This window comes from Lissotriton vulgaris, chromosome 2_1 (assembly GCF_964263255.1).
Source record: "Lissotriton vulgaris chromosome 2_1, aLisVul1.2, whole genome shotgun sequence".
Classification (NCBI taxonomy): Eukaryota; Metazoa; Chordata; class Amphibia; order Caudata; family Salamandridae; genus Lissotriton; species Lissotriton vulgaris.
The window spans coordinates 1,585,724,180-1,585,742,705 of NC_141687.1; the positions used below are offsets into that span (position 1 = coordinate 1,585,724,180).

Here is an 18,526-nt window from a genome sequence, read left to right on the forward strand (position 1 = left end):
CTACATTATTTTTGGATGTTGATTATTGACTAAATTGCCAAAGGAAGTGGTGTTGGTTAATCAAAAGCCCACTTGGGCTGAATTAGTTTTCCAAGAAACGGTGTTTATGTCCCTATTGGGGATAGAAGATTGGGTACATAAAAAAGGATACATTTATTGTTTCTTATCCATTCTTTCACTGTTTTTCGCCGCTTTGAATAATGGCTTTATTTATGTATATTGCATCTTGATTTGCTTTTTTACCAAAATGAAATCGAGAAACTACCCATTAATTTAGTGTTGAGCTCGAAGAGAACCCATGTAAATAACTCTTTTAGTTCTATGATTTTGTTAATCACGTGATGCATCACGTGAGTACTGAGAACTTTAAATGTTTGTATGTCTGAAATAAACTTTATTGTGACCAAGCCTGCTGGGTCAGGCGAAACGCGTCGTAAGCGACTTCTGAAATAAAGAGAAGGTTTTTCCACTACGCTGTGTCGTCTTCTTCGATAATTGGTTCGAAGGTTTTGAGCGCTATATATATATATATATATATATATATATATATATATATATATATATATATAAATAAAAAACATATATAAATGCCTAATCAACAAAAGTAAAGAATGCTGGTATGCTAGAATGACAATCAAGTGAATGGCGGTGGATGGCGGTGATACCTGATATAGTAAGGATATACCCAGTTTGAAAGGTGTTGCCAGCATACTTTATTTTTGCTGATTAGATATTTATGTTGCATGTATTGTTGGCACGCTGGTGAAAAACGTCCCCAAAAAAGTTCAGCCCCCTCAGGTCCTTCCTAGCAAGTATTCAAGTATTAGAATGATCTGTCATTTAAGATGTCATCACTGATGTCACAAATTATGTCATAGAACACGTCCTGAGGATGTCATATGTGACGTCATAAGCAGAGCATGCCGGGGGTACAAGTGGTATTTAGCGCTAACCTTAAAGGTAAATATCTGTTTTTGTTTTTAGTTCAAACAAAAATAGGTGCTCTAAAACAGATACATGAACTTGTGGGACAGAATATTGTTTATAATCAGGAATAAATAATCCCTTTTTTCTTACTGCCATATACCGGGGATATTTTTTTGTGTGCATATTACTTCTATGTACTATGCGTAATAAACCAAAAAAACGCTCTGGAGCTCTTTGGACTATGATTGGTCACGCAAGTAATTGGCTAAAAGTCACTATAGGTGTTGTGGGTTCTGAGGAATCAAGGTAAATGTGTTAGGTACTCAACTATTGGCAAGTAATGCAGAGGATAGACAGCATACGGTTAAATGTACAAAGAGGTAATTGCTGTTGAAACAAACAAATACAGCACACAAACCTGCGAGAACAGAGTCACTGCAGCTGTCATTTATTAATGATTTTCCTTCTGGACACGCACATATTGCACCAGCCGGATTCAGAAGACAGATGAATTCACACTTGATATCCTGACAAGGGTTGGATACTGTTTAGGATAGAAAAGAAAATACAAGCAATAATGCAACACTTGAAACCAATATGTATTTGGCGTTATTACTTTCTGAGAAGAGAGAGATAAGTGAAAATAACTTTTGAACAATGCGTCAGAATGCCCTCTTTATACGTAAAATTATATTAACCAATTCGCTGTGGGGGTAATTCCCCCACGGTGCGGGGGGCAGAGGGAGTGAACACGGCACCGCAGTGCTCCTGACGAGCTGGGCTCGTCACGACTCGGCCCACTGATTAATTAGCCCGCACAGGCAGGGAATTAATCGCATTTGGGCGGAGCACAGCCGTTATGACAAGCCCAGCTCGTCATGAGCACAGCTCCACTGTCACTCATGACGAGCTGGGCTCGTCATGAGCACCGAAGGAGTTAAAGCAGTTTAAAACACAAACATGTATTAATTAAAATTATCATCATTCCTCGTTTATAGCCATGCTTGATATCAAAAGACATTAAACATGATTAAACATGATTAAAATATTTGTTGAATTTGACAATGTATTTGAATTCACATTTCAGACACTGGACCTTTGAAAAACGATAAAAACGACACTACACATACAAAGGAAGTGAGGCTGAAAGAAAGTAATTGGTAGGAAGTGCTAGGGTTGCATTATCTGTGAGCTTGAGGCCTAACAATGTTGCGTTTTATTAATAGGTTATCAAAAGGGCAGGAGATTGAGTGAGTGAAAGTATTTAATGAATTAGACCAAGGTGAAAAAAGTGGGAAGACATGGAGAAAAGTGGAGAGGAACTGCGGCAAGAAAAAGAGCTAGGAAAGCAGGAAAAAGACAGAAGAAACACACTCAATCCTAGAACAATACAGAAGTGCCGTAACTAGCCCTTGTGCTGCCTGTGGCGGTCACTGCTTTTGCCACCCGTGGCAGCTGCGTGGAACAACGGAGGGGAAGGGGGGTGCTGGCGGTTTCAGTGTTTGCAGATGCATGAAAGAGTGGGTGGTGGAGGCCGCCTCCCCCAAAACTTGACGCCAGGGCAGGACCACCTACTTGCTACGCCACTGTAATTTAGTAAATCACAGCTTTGATGTACAAAGTGCATTTGTGATTCCAAAGCCTGGTATTTGCAATCTGACATGATTTATGGCCTTAAAATCGCATCTCTCAATATACAAAAGTTACTACGCATAAGACTTTCTGATTTACAAAGTATCATTGAGGCACTTTTCAAATCCCAAAAAGCAGTGACTGAGAAAGGGATGTCCAACTCCTCAATGTCATTCATAATATGTAACAAGGAATTGAAACCGCAAGTGCAGTCACACAAAATTCACGGTTTGCTAACACCCAACATAAGGTGGCACCCTGTTTTCAAACAGGAACCTGTATCCTTGGGCAAGTTTTCCTCTCTTCAGTTATAACTTGTAAATTGTGGTGAGCAGCGATGCTATTCCAACCATACCTACTCTTTTATGGCAGCCCTATATGCCTTAAAGCATGGGTACTCGGAAACAGGTGGGCATAGGGGGACGCAAAGCAGATTAATGATGTGGACAACAAACCGAGCCTTCATATGACATCTACTTCTAATGTAAAACGTGAGAGGGAAGTGATACTCAACTGGTGGCTGAATGTGAAATATGTGAAATCAGAAAACCTGGTATCAGTCCTGGCTTCCCCACTCTACGAAATTGTGTGATTCTAGGCAATTGCTTAATTTCACTTTGCCTCCTATTTCTTCATTACCACATAGTGGAGCCCCTTAAAATATACCAGTTCAGGATGTGTGCTGTACAAAACCTCCACTGGTGTTTTATTTAGGAAACTGTGATGTTGTTCCAATTATATACCAGCCAAGGGTACACACAAGGTGCACCCTTATAAATGACTTGCCTTCTGGTTCAGTAATGGCATTGTTTTCAGAATGGGGCTGCATGAATGTTTCCAAGATCATGTTTGAAAACAATAACTGCTGATAAATGCCTCTCAATGCAGTGATACAATCTGATCTACTAAAGTAAAACACTCATGCAAGTTAAAAAATAAAATCTCTGCAAACTTCAAAAAACTACACCATGTTTTTACATGTTTAGTTCAAGATGTCTTTACCTCTAGCCTCTTCGACGCGGCACAAATTCTGCAGCAGTGTGGCGGTATTTGACCTAGCACAGTTCGGACGGTCCCCGGCCGTCCGACGCACACGCTCACTATAACGTCGGCCGGCCGGGGGCTGTCCGATGCATCGCAGAGGATAAAGGTGTTCCTAAAGAAAAGTTTTCTTGGACTGCTTCTTTTCATCTTTACCATTGCTTTAATTAACATGTTAATAAAAATGTGCCTGTTTGCTTCTCAGCTTTTTAATGTTCCTGCTCTGTCAAATGAGCAGCAGCTCACCAGGGGGGCGCAAGTAAAGGTCAGGAGGGCCGCATACGGCCCGGGCCGTACTTTGAGTATCCCTGCCTTAAAGGCATGCAGGAAAAATACAAATATAACTGAAGGTATGGAGGCCTTTGTTCCTGGATCAACAGACATTTGCAAGGGATTACAAAATACTTACTGCTTCATGGATATAAATGAGGAAGGCAATACTGCCATTTCCTTTGAAGGCGCATTCTGTGAGTATTGCTTCAGCTGCACCCCAAAATTATGGGTAGGCTGCAAATCAGTCAGATTTACATAAAAACTGATTGGTTTGTGACCTGCCTTTTGTAGATAAATTCCTACACTCCAAAAGCTAAAATTAATCAGGGGAGATTTAGGTGGGTTGGTGTTAGCCATATAACTCATAATTCAAATCACTGTACAAACTGGGGTTTGCACAGGAATTAGAATATAATAACCCAGTTGGAATCATCACCTACACATAGTCAAGGTAATATTCTTAAAGTAAACAAAATCTAAAATCATACATCAGAGATGTTCACCTATGAAGGGATCCCTAAATTGTAAGTATAGTGATCCCATATGAGCACTTTATCAGCAGGAAGGTCCCATGCTGCTACATGCATCATCAGTGGAAGCCACTCGAATCATGAAGCCGGGAAGTACCAAGTTATGTGGCAGCCTTGACTAATTATGAAGCACAAAGGACAAACTATGCGCCATAATACAGCCCACTTTCTTGTACAGTGTTACATCATTGTTTTGTAGACTCAACACTTGGGAATACTTTCTGGCAAATATTTCTTCTAATTAGTAATAAGTTAACAACAAAATATGGAAACAAGCAAATGAAAGATGTTCAGTTAATCTTTGCGAAGCCTTCCACAACATGCAAACACACACGGACACATTTTTAGTAACATGTGATCGCTATGCGCTAGATAAAAAAAAAGAATAAATCAGCAAAGATTTTGCAGAAGATGATGTATTATGTAGCAAATGCAACAAATCGCTAACTATACAGCAAGCCACGGCCGCAGAAATATACCATTTCAGTGCCCCTGGCCATACTCTATAAAGAAATTCACCGTGATCTAACTATTAACACCTTGCAGGCCTTAATAAGTAAGCAAATGTTTTGGCGCTGAAAACCTTTTTGTCCTCAAAAATTTACCGGGAGTTCATAGGTCTTCCTTTGATTTATATCATTTTAAAAAAATATATTTTTATTGGTATTTTCACGTTACAAAAATATAAAACGTTGTGACACATAACAAATAGGCAGTTATACGGCCAGGCCAGTAGGGATACATGATTTACATTTGTGTCTGCCCCACGTTTCTGCAATCAGCCTTAAACATTTAACATTGAACATGTAGGTAATTGCGTGTGTACACGTGCTGCGTCGTAAAGACAAAACATAGATGTGTTTGGCGGCTGTTTAGTGTTAGATTACACTCCCTGCGCTGGATTACTAGCCGTTGATCAGGCGTGTACGGTTGATTTATGAAGGCTTGTAAGAGCTGAGGTATTTGTCTAGTGCTGACCACATTACACAGTCGGGGTTTTTCCAGGGCGTTTGTCTTAGTGCTGTGATGTGTGCCCCTCACAGGAATATGACCCACTTCAGCCACCCCTTGAATGTGCCTTTGGTGGTATCTTTTCACTTGGCTAGTACTGTTTTGACTGCTGTTGTCAGGAGGAAGTCTAGTAGGTACCTGTCTTGCTGTGTGGCTAGATCTGTTGTGATATGAACGGTGGTAGTTGTGGCAAATGAGTGTTGTCGAGTGCATCCTAGGGCTTCGCTGATGAAGCACAGCACCTTCGCCCAGACTTTGCTAACCTTTCTACATTGGAAGATGAGGTGTGTGAGGTCCTTCAGCACCGCAGTTCCAGCAGCTGTTGTTCTCTTTCAGACCTAATGATGCTAGGCGAGCCGGTGTCCAGAATGCTTGGTGTAGAAGCCAGAATTTAGTTTGTGCTAGCACTGGGGATATCATGTTTCTTGATGGGGCCTCCCAGAACGTTCGTAGTTCTTGTTCTGTGAGATTGGAGCCAAGTTGGGTTACCCAGTAGGAGTTGTTTTTTGTGTTTACTTTGGAGGTTCCTGGGCGGAGGAGCTTGTATAAGTGCGAGACCTGGTGGCCTGTCTTGTTTATGTTCTCCATGTATCTGAAGATTGAGGGCTTGTGTTTGGTTAGTTTAGATTTTGTTAGGGCTGTTTTGATGGCTAAGAAGTTGTAAAGTTCTTCTTCAGGGAGGTCGTGTCTATTTCTCAGACTGTTGAAGGTCTGGGGAGATCCTTCCTCCTCCAGCTGAGCTGGGTATGAGAGACCTACTTTTTTCCATGTGCTCATGTCGAGGGACTTTCCTCTGTATTTATCTTGGGGTTATCCCAGAGTGATTCCCAGGGAGAGTTTCTGATGCTGACTTCGAGCTTTCTGTCTACTTTGAGCAGCACCTGCCTAGTGATCTTTAAGATCGGGTTGCTCTTGTACGCTTGCTTGTTGGCTCTGAGGAGAGTTAAGGGGTCTGCATTGTTTAAAATGGCTTTCTCTATAGAGAGCCAGGTTGGTGTGTAGGGCTGCTTAGGCAGTACCCAGTGCATTCCTTGTCTGGCTATGAAGGCTGTCTGGAAGGTTCTCAGGTCTGTGATGTTGAGGCCCCCTAGCTTTTTACCTAGTCTGAGTTTCTGGAGGCTGATTCTGGGTTTTTTGTTGCGCCATATGAACTTGTTTAGCATCCGGTCTGTGAAAGCCAGGGGGAGCATTCCAGCTAGATCGTTTACTATGGGAGTGATCATCATCTTCACAGTGTCTACTCTGCTCCACCAGGTGATGAACTTTGGTGACCAGGTATCTAGGAGACCTTTTATCTTTTCTAGAGTGGTTTTCTCGTTCTGTTCCAGGGTCGATCTTAGCGTCCTGCAGAAGTGGATGCCCAGGTATCTGACAGGACTAGGTTCCCAAGCTACGCCGGAGGAGCCCAATACTTCTCTATTTGTGTGTATATTGAGGGGCATGCATTCTGATTTGTCTCTGTTGAGTCTGTGGCCTGAGTGTTTTGCGTACAGATCGATAGTGTGCATGAGTGCAGGTATAGAGTGAGCGGGCTTCTCCGTTATTATGAGCAGGTCGTCTGCGTAGGCAGACAGTTTGGCTGTAGTGTTGTTTATGTTTACTCCTGCTATCCTGCTGTTGTCTGTGATATCCCGGATCAGGGGTTCGAGTGGGAGAAGGAACAGCAGAGGAGATAGAGGACATCCCTGTCTCATCCCCCTTTCGAGATTAAAGGGGGCAGAGGTCGCTCCGTTGATTGCTATCTGGGCTTTGGGGGATTTGTATAGAACCATGACTTTCCGCATGAAGCTCTCACCCAGGGTGTGCGCTTGCATGCTTTTCTCTAAGAAATGCCAGCATACCCTGTCGAAGGCTTTTTCTGCATCTAACGTGATGGCTGCCGTAGGGTTAACTGTTTTGGAGGAGTGTTCTATGACTTGGCAGAGGAGTCTTGTGTTATCATGGGACATGCATCTTTTTAGATAGCCTACCTGTGAATTACAGATTAGCTGTGGGAGCATTTTATTTAGTCTTGTGGCCCGGATTTTGGCGTTTAGCTTGCAGCCTAGGTTCATGAGAGTTATAGGGCGGTCATTTTTGGGCCATTGTGGATCTTTGTTTTCCTTAGGTATTACTATTATATTGGCTTGTGATATAGATTCTGTGACTGCTCGCTCTTTCCCACAGTGATTAAAGACTTTACCCAGCACTGGGCTTAGTTGGTCTTGGAAGGTTTTGTAAAAGGGTGCGGTGTATCCGTCCGGTCCAGAGGCTTTGCCGTCTTTTAGAGCCCTGATGGCTGAAATTATCTCGCTGGTTTTTATGTCCTGGCCTAATGCCTTGGCCTCCTCTTCTGTAACCTTGGGTAGATTGAGTCTGTATAGATAGGCTAAGCATCCCTCCTGTTCTAGGTTGTCATCTTTTTTGTAGAGTTCTTTTTTAGAATTCCATGAATGTGTGTATGATTTCATTATTCCTGGTGTGTGACCTGTTGTTGCATCTGTGATTGTTGAAATACCTTGCTTTCTTTGCTTGTATTTGAGGTATGATGCAAGCGATTTGCCCGCTTTGTTAGCCTCGCATAGGTTGATTTGTTTGTATTTCCTGATCCACAGACCTGCCTGTTCGATCAGAATTCTGTTGAATTCGTATTTTTTCCCTGAGAGTTCTACAAGTGCGGCTGCGTTCGAGGTATCGTTAATGGGTTTCCTCTCCCGGTCTTTGATGTCCTGGTCTAGTTGGTTTTGTTGCGCTTTTGATTCTCTATCTCTCCTGGCCTTGATTTCTATCAGCGTCCCCCTGATGGTTGCTTTAAGGGCATCCCTTAGGCACTTTGGATCTGTATCAGGAATATCGTTTTCTGCGATGTAGTCCTCTATGGCTTTCTGTATTCTGTCTTCTCCTCTTTTTTTGCCATGGTTATGTTGTTAAATCTCCATCTGCGTGTGATGTGCTCATTGTGTCTGCCCGTGAGTTGTAGGCTGATACATGAGTGATCTGAGATCATTCTAGCCGCGATGTCTGTGTGTTCAATCAGGTGTATGTGTGAGGCTGAGATCAGGATGTAGTCTATTCTGCTGTATGAATTGTGTGCGTTAGAGTAAAAGGTGTTTTCTCTGGTATCGGGGTATTGGATTCGCCATGGGTCTTCTAGTTTGAACCTGATGCATACGTTTTTTAGAGTGTTGAGGGACGTTGGGTCGGGTTTGTGATCTTGATTGTCTGTCTAGGGTGTGTTCCAGGGCAAGGTTGAAGTCGCCTGCCAGCACGTTCATGTCGCACGGCTGGTAAGCTTCTAATTGCCTCGCTACCTCTTCCCAGTAGCTAGTGTCGTCTGTATTAGGAGCTTAGGTGTTGGTTATCAGTATAGTTGCATCTCCTCTTTTTAGTTGGGTGATCAGTAGTCTCCCCTGATCGTCACATTGTTCTTTTTCAATAGTTATCTTGGATCTACCGTTTATCAGGGTGATGACCCCTTTTTTTCCCTATCGCTGGGCAGCAAGCTACCTGACCTATCCATCTTGCTCTGAGCTTGTTTGAGTCTTCTCTGGCTAGTTTAGTCTCTTGTAAGAGGATGATGTCACCTTTGGTCTTAGCTAGGTAGTCTAGAACTTTCTTCCTCTTAACCGGGTGATTTAGACCCTTGACGTTGAGGAAGACTATCTTCAGGTCTGTTTGCAGTGCATTGTTGTTATTTGTCGTCATATTTTGCGGGCCCTGGTGCATGTTGGTGTGTGTAGTAGTGGTTTGGTGAGGTGTGTTTTTTAGTGCGTGTGGTCTAACTGAGCAATTGTAGGTGACAAGGACAAGGACATGGACAGACCTGAACAAAAAGACGATACAGATGGGACAGACACTATGTACATAGAAACCCCCCTTCTCCCCTCCCTACTCCCCCCTCCTGCAGCTTTGTCGTACAGTAGGCGTGCGACAGCAAGGTCCCTCCCGCCCCGCTACTTTCCCCAGGTTAGTCAGAGATCGCAGTACGACATTTGGGGTGGGTCTGACGGTTGTAGCTGACCATCCGATACTAGTTGCCACTTCATTAACCCCCCGTATGAAAGTGAAAGGATATAGTCATTCTTAGGCTCAGTCACGCTTGTCCAATCACTTCTTGTGCTTCGGTGTGTAGGTTTGCACTCTTCTGTGCCTAATGCTGGCATTCCATGAGGTAGATTTGCTTGTGCAAAGGATTTTTTGGTGTCTTCATGAGGTAGATATATGTTAAGGTCAAGGAGTCTCATCTCGCGTCTGTGAGATAGATTCTGCTGTGCACGGGATAATTGATTACCTCATGAGGTAAATTTCTGGTAAAGTCAAATGTTCTTATCGTATGCTTCTTTATTCTTTGCAAAACTGGCGAGTTGCCTCTTGTGCGTCTGCTTAGTCAGTGGAGTGCTCTGGAGAGGCACTTCTCTTGCTGGATGGTGTTAGCGTCTCCACAGCCTGAGACTTTGGGCTTTCTAGGTAGCGGGCTACTTCCGTAGGATCTTCGAAGGTCAGTGTTACTCCTTTGTTAGTTATTTTGAATCTTGTCGGGCCTGCGAATGAAAAGGTGATGTTCTCTTTCTTTAACCTCTCCCTTTGGGTTAACCCCTTCGCTGTGGGGGTTAATCCCCCGCTGTGCTGGAGGGGAGGTTTATTGCCTGCAGTGGAACGCTCAGCACAGCAGGGGAATTCTCCCCGCACCTGAGCGTTCCACGGGCCATGACGAGCTGAGCTCGTCATGAGCACCGGAGCGCCGTGGCTCATGATGAGCTCAGCTCGTCATAAGCATTCAAGAGGTTAAGAAACCTTTTCTGATGTCGACTGTGGTTTTTGAGTAATACTGTGTAAGGATGATTCTGTTTCCGTTCCACAGCAGGTTTTGATTCTTTCTTGCTACTCCGAAGATCACTTCAGTTTGGTGTGAACGTAGTGGTTTACATATAATTTGTCTCGGTCCCGTTCTGTTAGATTCTCTTATGGCTGGTACTCTGTATGCTTTGTCTAGTTCTAATGGGTTCTCGAACCTGAGGTTAGTTAGCTTGGGAATGAGGTTTTGCAGGAGTGCCACGCACAAGCCCGCCTTGTCTTCCTCGCCCTCTGGTATTCCCAGAATTCTTATATTGCTTTTTCTGCTTCTGTCCTCGAACTTTGGCTATGTTGCCGACTGCCTTTCCAGTGAGCCGTGCCCTGTCTTCAATGTCACTGACTCTCTGTTCTACTTCGGAGAGCCTGCTGTTTGAATGTCCGCTCTTACAGCTGCCAGTTCAAGCTGGATCGCGTCCGTGGTTTTTTTTTGTAGTCTTTGCTAGGTCATGTACCTCCGCAAGTTTTTTGAGGATGCTGTCCAGAGTTCTGATTATGTCTGATTTTTGTTTTATTGGTGATTCGTAGACTCCTTCTGGTTTCGTCTTCTCTGCAGTTGTTTCCCATCGTTACCAGCCATTTTGGCTATGCCTCTTTTTGTTAATACGATTCAGAAAAGGGGGTGGTGATGAACAAAGTGTCTGAATTAAGCAGACCACTCTTACCCAGTCCAAAGTTCAGGGCATGATCCATCACCGTTATTTATCTCACTGCACCATCCCAGCTCAGTACCTGGCTATATGCAAATCAGTCTGTCCCTGGCCCAGTGCATCATGGGAACAGGGCAGACTAAACTACCAAGCCAATTCTTCACCAGAAAGGAGACAAGCTACCGGGGACCGGTTTCGGGCATTTCAGCCGTCTTCGGCCCGGCTTGCTTGAGTCCTGATGGTGCAGTAAGAAAGGGACTCATGTCTGAGTATACCCTGCCACACCTATAGTGGCCAAAAACGATTCAGAAAAGGGGGTGGTGATGAACAGAGTGTCTGAATTAAGCAGACCACTCTTACCCAGTCCAAAGATCAGGGCTTGATCCATCACCGTTATTTATCTCACTGCACCATCCCAGCTCAGAACCTGGCTATATGCTAATCAGTCTGTCCCTGGCCCAGTGCATCATGGGAACAGGGCAGACTGAACTACCAAGCCAATTCTTCACCAGAAAGGAGACAAGCTACCGGGGACCGGTTTCTGGCATTTCAGCCGTCTTCGGCCTGGCTTGCTTGAATCCTGATGGTGCAGTGAGAAAGGGACTAATGTCTGAGTATACCCTGCCACACCTATAGTGGCCAAAAACGATTCAGAAAAGGGGGTGGTGATGAACAGAGTGTCTGAATTAAGCAGACCACTCTTACCCAGTCCAAAGATCAGGGCTTGATCCATCACCGTTATTTATCTCACTGCACCATCCCAGCTCAAAACCTGGCTATATGCAAATCAGTCTGTCCATGGCCCAGTGCATCATGGGAACAGGGCAGACTAAACTACCAAGCCAATTCTTCACCAGAAAGGAGACAAGCTACCGGGGACCGGTTTCTGGCATTTCAGCCGTCTTCGGCCCGGCTTGCTTGAATCCTGATGGTGCAGTGAGAAAGGGACTCATGTCTGAGTAGACGTCTGAAATGCCAGAAACCGGTCCCCGGTAGCTTGTTTCCTTCCCAGTATAAGAATTGGCTTGGTAGTTTGGTCTGCCCTGTTCCCATGATGCACTGGGCCAGGATCAGACTAATTTGCATATGGCCAAGTTCTGAGCTGGGATGGTGCAGTGAGCTAAAAAAACGGTGATGGATGAAGCCCTGATCTTTGGACTGGGTAAGAGTGGTCTGTTTAATTCAGACACTCTGTTCATCACCACCCCCTTTTCTGAATCATTTTTGTCCACCATAAGCGTGAAGGGTATACTCAGATGTGAGTCCCTAGCTCATTGCACCATCAGGATTCAAGCAAGCCGGGCCGAAGACGGCTGAAATGCCAGGAACCGGTCCCCGGTAGCTTGTTTCCTTCCTAGTATAAGAATTGGCTTGGTAGTTTGGTCTGCCCTGTTCCCATGATGCACTGGGCCAGGGTCAGACTAATTTGCATATTGCCAAGTTCAGAGCTGGGATGGTGCAGTGAGCTAAAAAACGGTGATGGATAAAGCCCTGATCTTTGGACTGGGTAAGAGTGGTCTGCTTAATTCAGACACTCTGGGGCATATTATCAAGCCTGTGTGCTAAAATTATCGCCGCTTTATCGGCCGAAAACGGCCGATAAAGCGGCGATAATGGGCTTGATAATATGCTCTGTGGAATTCCAATCGAAGCCCATGTTAGATGTCTTCACATCTAACATGTGCTTCGATTGGAATTCCATAGAGCATATTATCAAGCCCATTATCGCCGCTTTATCGGCCGTTTTCGGCCGATAAAGCGGCGATAATTTTAGCGCACAGGCTTGATAATATGCCCCTCTGTTCATCACCACCCCCTTTTCTGAATCATTTTTGTCCACCATAAGCATGGAAGGGTATACTCAGATGTGAGTCCCTAGCTCATTGCACCATCAGGATTCAAGCAAGCCGGGCCGAAGACGGCTGAAATGCCAGAAACCGGTCCCCGGTAGCTTGTTTCCTTCCCAGTATAAGAATTGGCTTGGTAGTTTGGTCTGCCCTGTTCCCATGATGCACTGGGCCAGGGTCAGACTAATTTGCATATGGCAAGTTCTGAGCTGGGATGGTGCAGTGAGCTAAAAAACTGTGATGGATAAAGCCCTGATCTTTGCACTGGGTAATAGTGGTCTGCTTAATTCAGACACTCTGTTCATCACCACCCCCTTTTCTGAATCTTTTTGTTAATAGGCAGTCGAATCTCTTGCCCCTTTGTGAGTCGCCGCGCTCTTGTTTGTTTGTTCTTATTTGTGTGGTCGGTTGTTGTTGTGGGGGCCGCTTTGATTTTCTTGGCACCTGAATTCCTGCCTTGTTGTGCGCACTGCCTGCTGCGTTCGCAGGAGGGTCCGTCGTTTTACTTGCCTTGCTTTGTCCTGCTCAATGTAGGCAGTTTGTTTTGTGGATCATGTCCCTTTCCTTGCGTATTCTGGTTGTGCTTGAAATAGCTCTGTTCCTGGGCACTCCTTTGAGTCTGCTTGTCTCCTTGTTACTCTGTGTTGGCTTGTGATGGAGTGTCTCGTTCGCTTGTGTGCCTGCTTGGTCTTTTCGCCCTCTACTGGTATTGGTAGAGCTGGTTTAGGGTGCACTATATCGCCGTGGGTGGTCCAACTGTAACTGGGTTAGATTCGCTACCATGCAGGTGTTGGCAGATGGGTGGTGTTGGTATGGTTTGCGTTATTCTGCTAGTACCTCCATGATGGTTGTTACAGCCGTGCTAGTTCTGTTTCACCTAGGGCGTGTCTGGTCGCGACTGCAGCCTCTTTTTGTTGTTCTGGATTTCCCCCTTCTCCGAATAGGTCTGTGGCTGCTTTTGTTGTTTGCTTTGGATACAAGCCTTCACAATGCGATTCTGGTGGCTGTGTGTGCCAGACCTCTCTCGTGGTGGCCTACGCTGACTCGGGTTGCTCAAGATGGTGGTGTCCCTCGTTGGTTTCGGTTTCGCCCCCCGATGGCCAAGGCTGTGTGATGTCTCATTGGGTGTTTATTGTAGGCGTTTGTTTTGTTTTATCTACTTGCGCGCTGATATTGTTTGCACAGGATGGCGGCACCCATAGATTGTTTCGGTTTCGCCCTCCGTTACCCAGGGCTGACCGCTTTTGCTTTTCGCTGCTTGTTGCTCTTGCCTACCTCTCCCCGGTATTAAGTTGATGTTGTCTTTTTTTTTGGGGGCCGAAAGCAACTGCTGTCTCCTTGGGTGCTCTTTGTAGGCGCTTGTTCTGTCCGCTCATGCGCTGTTCATGTTTAGGTGGGTCAGCTCAAGATGGCGGCACCCATCAATAGTTTCGGTTTCACCTCCGCTAGTACGTGTTGGGCGTTGCCGCTGTGCGCAATTGGTAATTTCCCCCCTTTAGAGGATCAGTCTAATAGTGCGATCTGGGCATTTATTGTGGGTTTGCTTGGCCACTGGTTAGTGTTTTTCCCCCCTCGGGTTTGACCCGGCTGTTTCTCTTCCCAATATGGCTGCGCCCTGCGGTTTCGTTTCGCTTTCTGCGCATTGATGGCGATTGCAGTTCGGTTTTTGCCTGGGTTGGGCAGCAAGGTATTCTGCTTGGGGCGGGGCTGCTATGAGCACTGACCTCTTGGTGGCTGTTCTTGGGTGTAGGCCCTTTGTACCAGCGCCTTCGTTGTGCCACTGATTGCTTTCTCTGTTACTCCGACGCCGCCATTTTGTCTTTTTTTTCTACTGCCGGAGATCTTCTTCTTGCAACCGATTTAGTCAGTTGTTTTGCAGTTATCGCCCTGTGTGGTTGATGTCTTCCTGCTTTCCAGGGTTTCCGATTTCCTTTGGATTGCTTGGAGTTTCGTTTGGTTAGCTGGAATCGCATTTAGGGCTCGTTATTTGTCCTGGGTGTAGCGGAGCTCTGGACTTAGGCAACTCTCCTCATTGACGTCCAAGCTACGCCCCATATGATATCATTTTCTAACTGGGTTCAATTCAGTTTTGGGTCATCAGGGATGACGGGAAGCAAGCATTAGCAGTCACAAGAACCCTTTCTCGAATAGCTAACATTCATTTGCTGTCATTTAGTTATAGACAGCTGACAGCTTAATAAACTTCCTTCAGGAGAGGTAGCAAGTATCTTTGGAGAACAAAGTGGGACTGCTTGCCACAAGTAAAACAAACACTTTCTCATTAATTAGGACATGCCATCTCATGAAAATTCTAAAATATTGATTTTAGAAAAGCCATTTATACAACAACAGATATTGGGCACAATAGATACCTTTGTATGATCTCAAAAACTTATTGTAAATGGAAAAATAAAGAGAAATTGAAACAAATGACTCACACAAGAGTGAGCAGACACAATGAAAGGCACACATAAAAGACTTGACAGTCCTACCTTTTTATGTGTGGAGACTCTGCAGTCAACATACAAGTAGAATGCCCTTGTGAAAAGCAAACAATCATAAACTTACAAAAATGTTTAAGTTTACCTTTGTGAATCAGGCCTAACATTTCCATTACCCGTGGTAATCCACAATACCCAGGGGATGTCAAATAGGTTTTTTGAAGCTTCATCAATGCTCTTTGTGGATATGAGCTGGACTCATCAGCTCATGCTTTACACACACTGTGGGGCAGATTTACTAAACATTCGCACAAAGCAACGAAGCAAAACAAGCTTCTGAGCTGTGATGTTTGAATGGGTGGGAGTGGGAGGAACAGTGCCATATTCACAAAGATATGCTGCAGTTCAGCTATTTCTGTGCTGGTGCACTTATGGTTGCCTGGCACCAATGCAGGCACGCCAAGCCCTTTACCTTCAATGCCAAGCATTAAGTGTGTCCCAGTAGTGCTTATTTCATAACGTATATGCTTGTCTATCTCACTTACATTTAGAATGGAAATTGATGCCTAATATTATGCATCTCATTTTCAGTAAACGTCCAGTAGTTATTTACCTAGCTTGTCATAGGCACTGGCATTTGTTGTATGAAATTTGAATAACATGCTTGCTTTGTATTTAGGTTGGAAGGCATGTCTTTGCGGCATGTTGATCATTTTCTCAAAACACATATTGATCCAATGAATCCTACCATATGTAAGGCATTGGAAGCCTTCCTGATAGGTAATTTACAAATAGTAAAATCTATTGAGCTCTTTTGGCTTGTTTTATGTGCTCTCTTGTATATGATTGGAATGGTGGCAGGTTCTGTGATGATCTGCTAGACATTTGCTCTGATGGTGGCCTCGTCCAAATTCCAATAATGATGGCCAAAACACAGAATTTCAGTAAAAACTGACTGATTCTTTTTAAATGTAATAATTATGTCTAAACTTTTTATCTGGGGAACGGGTGAGCTCTTCTTAAAATATGTTATTCCATTTAATAATTGTTTTACCCACTACTCAATACAGATTTTCTTTCACTGCACAGCCTGCAGTTTTGCTAAAAATCTTGCCACCAGTATTACTTTTATTTTTATGGATTACATTTATGTTGTTCATTTTTCAAGCAGATGTGGAATAAAGTAAGTTAAAGAGCAAACACAGGTCTTTCATAGTGCTTCATCGTTGATTGTCTGCTGTACATAGACCATACTAACAGCTAAAAGTTATTATACTCCCGTGTGAAATGTTGTTTCTTTTGTTATATACATACCCATGGTCTTATTTATGAGAAAAAGTCACGATATGGTGGTGCAAGACTCTCATAAATAAGCCCCTATATTTATATACTGTTCAGTGGGCAAACTCACAGCTGTAAGGGATCCTCAGCACCAAATCACTAAGGGTCTGCTTACAATGCACGAAAAGCACCGTAGGGCAAGCAGGACCACCTGACTAGAAGTCGGTGGTTCCGCTGCCAGGACTACAATGTGATCGCCTTCATAGAAGTTGCAATGTGTATATTTTCTATTGCGGCATGTGCTGTAGCACATGCCTCAAAATAAAATATACACTCTAAAAACGTCCTTGCACCGTGTGGTAGGCACCATGCGGTGCCTGAAACCTGGTGCATGAATGTTTAGGGGGGCACCAGAATCCCCATAGAGGAGGGCCACAGGAGAAGGGTGGCCTGCTAGGGTCCCCAAAATTCACTTTCCTCATGTCTTTTCATGGCGGGTGAACCGCCATGAAAGGGCAGGCAGTAAAGGACACTGTAATTCCTATCGCTGTGCCTGAGCAGGTACCGCCCTTATTGTAGGATTTACTGAACCTCCAATGCACCGACGGGCTCCTTGAGCCGGTCAGAAGTGCAGCAGATGGACCCTCCGCCCGGTGCCTCCACCTGCCACATCGAAATTAGGTGGGCGGACCAACAGGGGCAGATGTTGGTGGGTCCGACACCAACAAGCCATTGGTGTCAGACCCACCGACATCATAATCAGGCCCTATGAAACCAAGTAATTTTCAGCATGCACTATACAAAGGCGTAACTAACTTTACATTAACACAGTTCCCACTGCCTTGCTTGCATCAAACTTATTGGCAAGAATTCATCTACCTCATTTTTTTATTTAAATTTACTTCCTCTCCTAATACAGTCTAATATTTTCAAACGTTTAATCAGCCCACATCCATCACAATCAACTAACTTGTGAAAAAGAAATTTCACTTTAGTTTTGTTTAACCAGAATCAAATTCTCTATGTGGATTTAATGTATACGCTGGATTGTGGGCTCCTGTTAGGAGAAAGCATATTGGTTTACCAGGCCATTTTAAACTAAGAAAAACTGAGGTTAAAGAGATCCCATTATTGTTGTTTATTTACTAAAACAGTGCCAGTTATAATGTATGTAGATGCAGATAACATATTGCTCAAGAAAAAGCAACTTTGAGCTAATGAACATGTTAATTTATTTATTTGGTATTTTTATAATGCACATTGTGCATCACATCCGCTTCCTGCAAGGTTTAGCATTTCAGCAAAAGGGCAATATTTGGCTTTTAAAACAAAAGGTTTCAATTAATCAATAGTAAAAAAGAAACATTAGCATATGATGTAATGTTTCAGAGTTTAAAATTATTGTTGTTTGAGAACTTCAGCTTTACTGATTCCAGCCGTATGGATTAACCTGGAGATAAATACTGTCAGAAATATTCTCTACAGGGCAGTCAAAAATACGGACAGCAGCATCCATCCATCCATCCATGCACTTGGCAGCGAAATAAATAAGACTAGGGGCAAAATGAATCACTGGGCAGAGAAAACACAGCTCAGCAGAACTATACATGCTATTAATAGGGCAGGACCCAGCAGAGTAATCTACTTCTGCCTCATGAAGCAAAAAGCGCTGACCCATGTCTGGGTATACCCGTCCCACTTGGGGTGACAAATGCAAAAACAACAATTAATGGACAGAATGCAGAATAATGTCGTACATTCACCCCAGTACAGAGATCTGGGCCTAAATCCATTGTTTTCTGGCTCACCATGCCATTCCAGTTTGGACCCAGCCATATGCAAATCAGTCTTGACCCTGCGACTAATGACAACAGTCCAGCCAGAGCTGCCAGGCCAGGTCCTCCCTAGACTGGAAACAAGCATTCTAGGACTGCTTTCGAGCTTTCAGGCCTCATCAGACAGGATAGCTTGACTTCAGTGGCATGGAGAGCACGGGACCCACGTCTGGGCATACCCGCCCCACTCGGGTCACAAATGCAAAAACAACAATTGATGGACAGAAT

General features: G+C 44.2%; 1 protein-coding gene across 1 annotated transcript in view; it reads right to left on the reverse strand.

Moving 5' to 3' along the window:
* The window catches only part of LRP1B (LDL receptor related protein 1B), a 3,669,685-nt gene that overhangs the window by 168,155 nt on the left and 3,483,004 nt on the right, over nt 1-18,526 (reverse strand). The window contains exon 83 of the mRNA XM_086955170.1: nt 1,346-1,471. Within this exon, the coding sequence (XP_086811296.1) occupies nt 1,346-1,471 (126 nt within the window). The remainder of the gene's footprint in view (nt 1-1,345; nt 1,472-18,526) is intronic.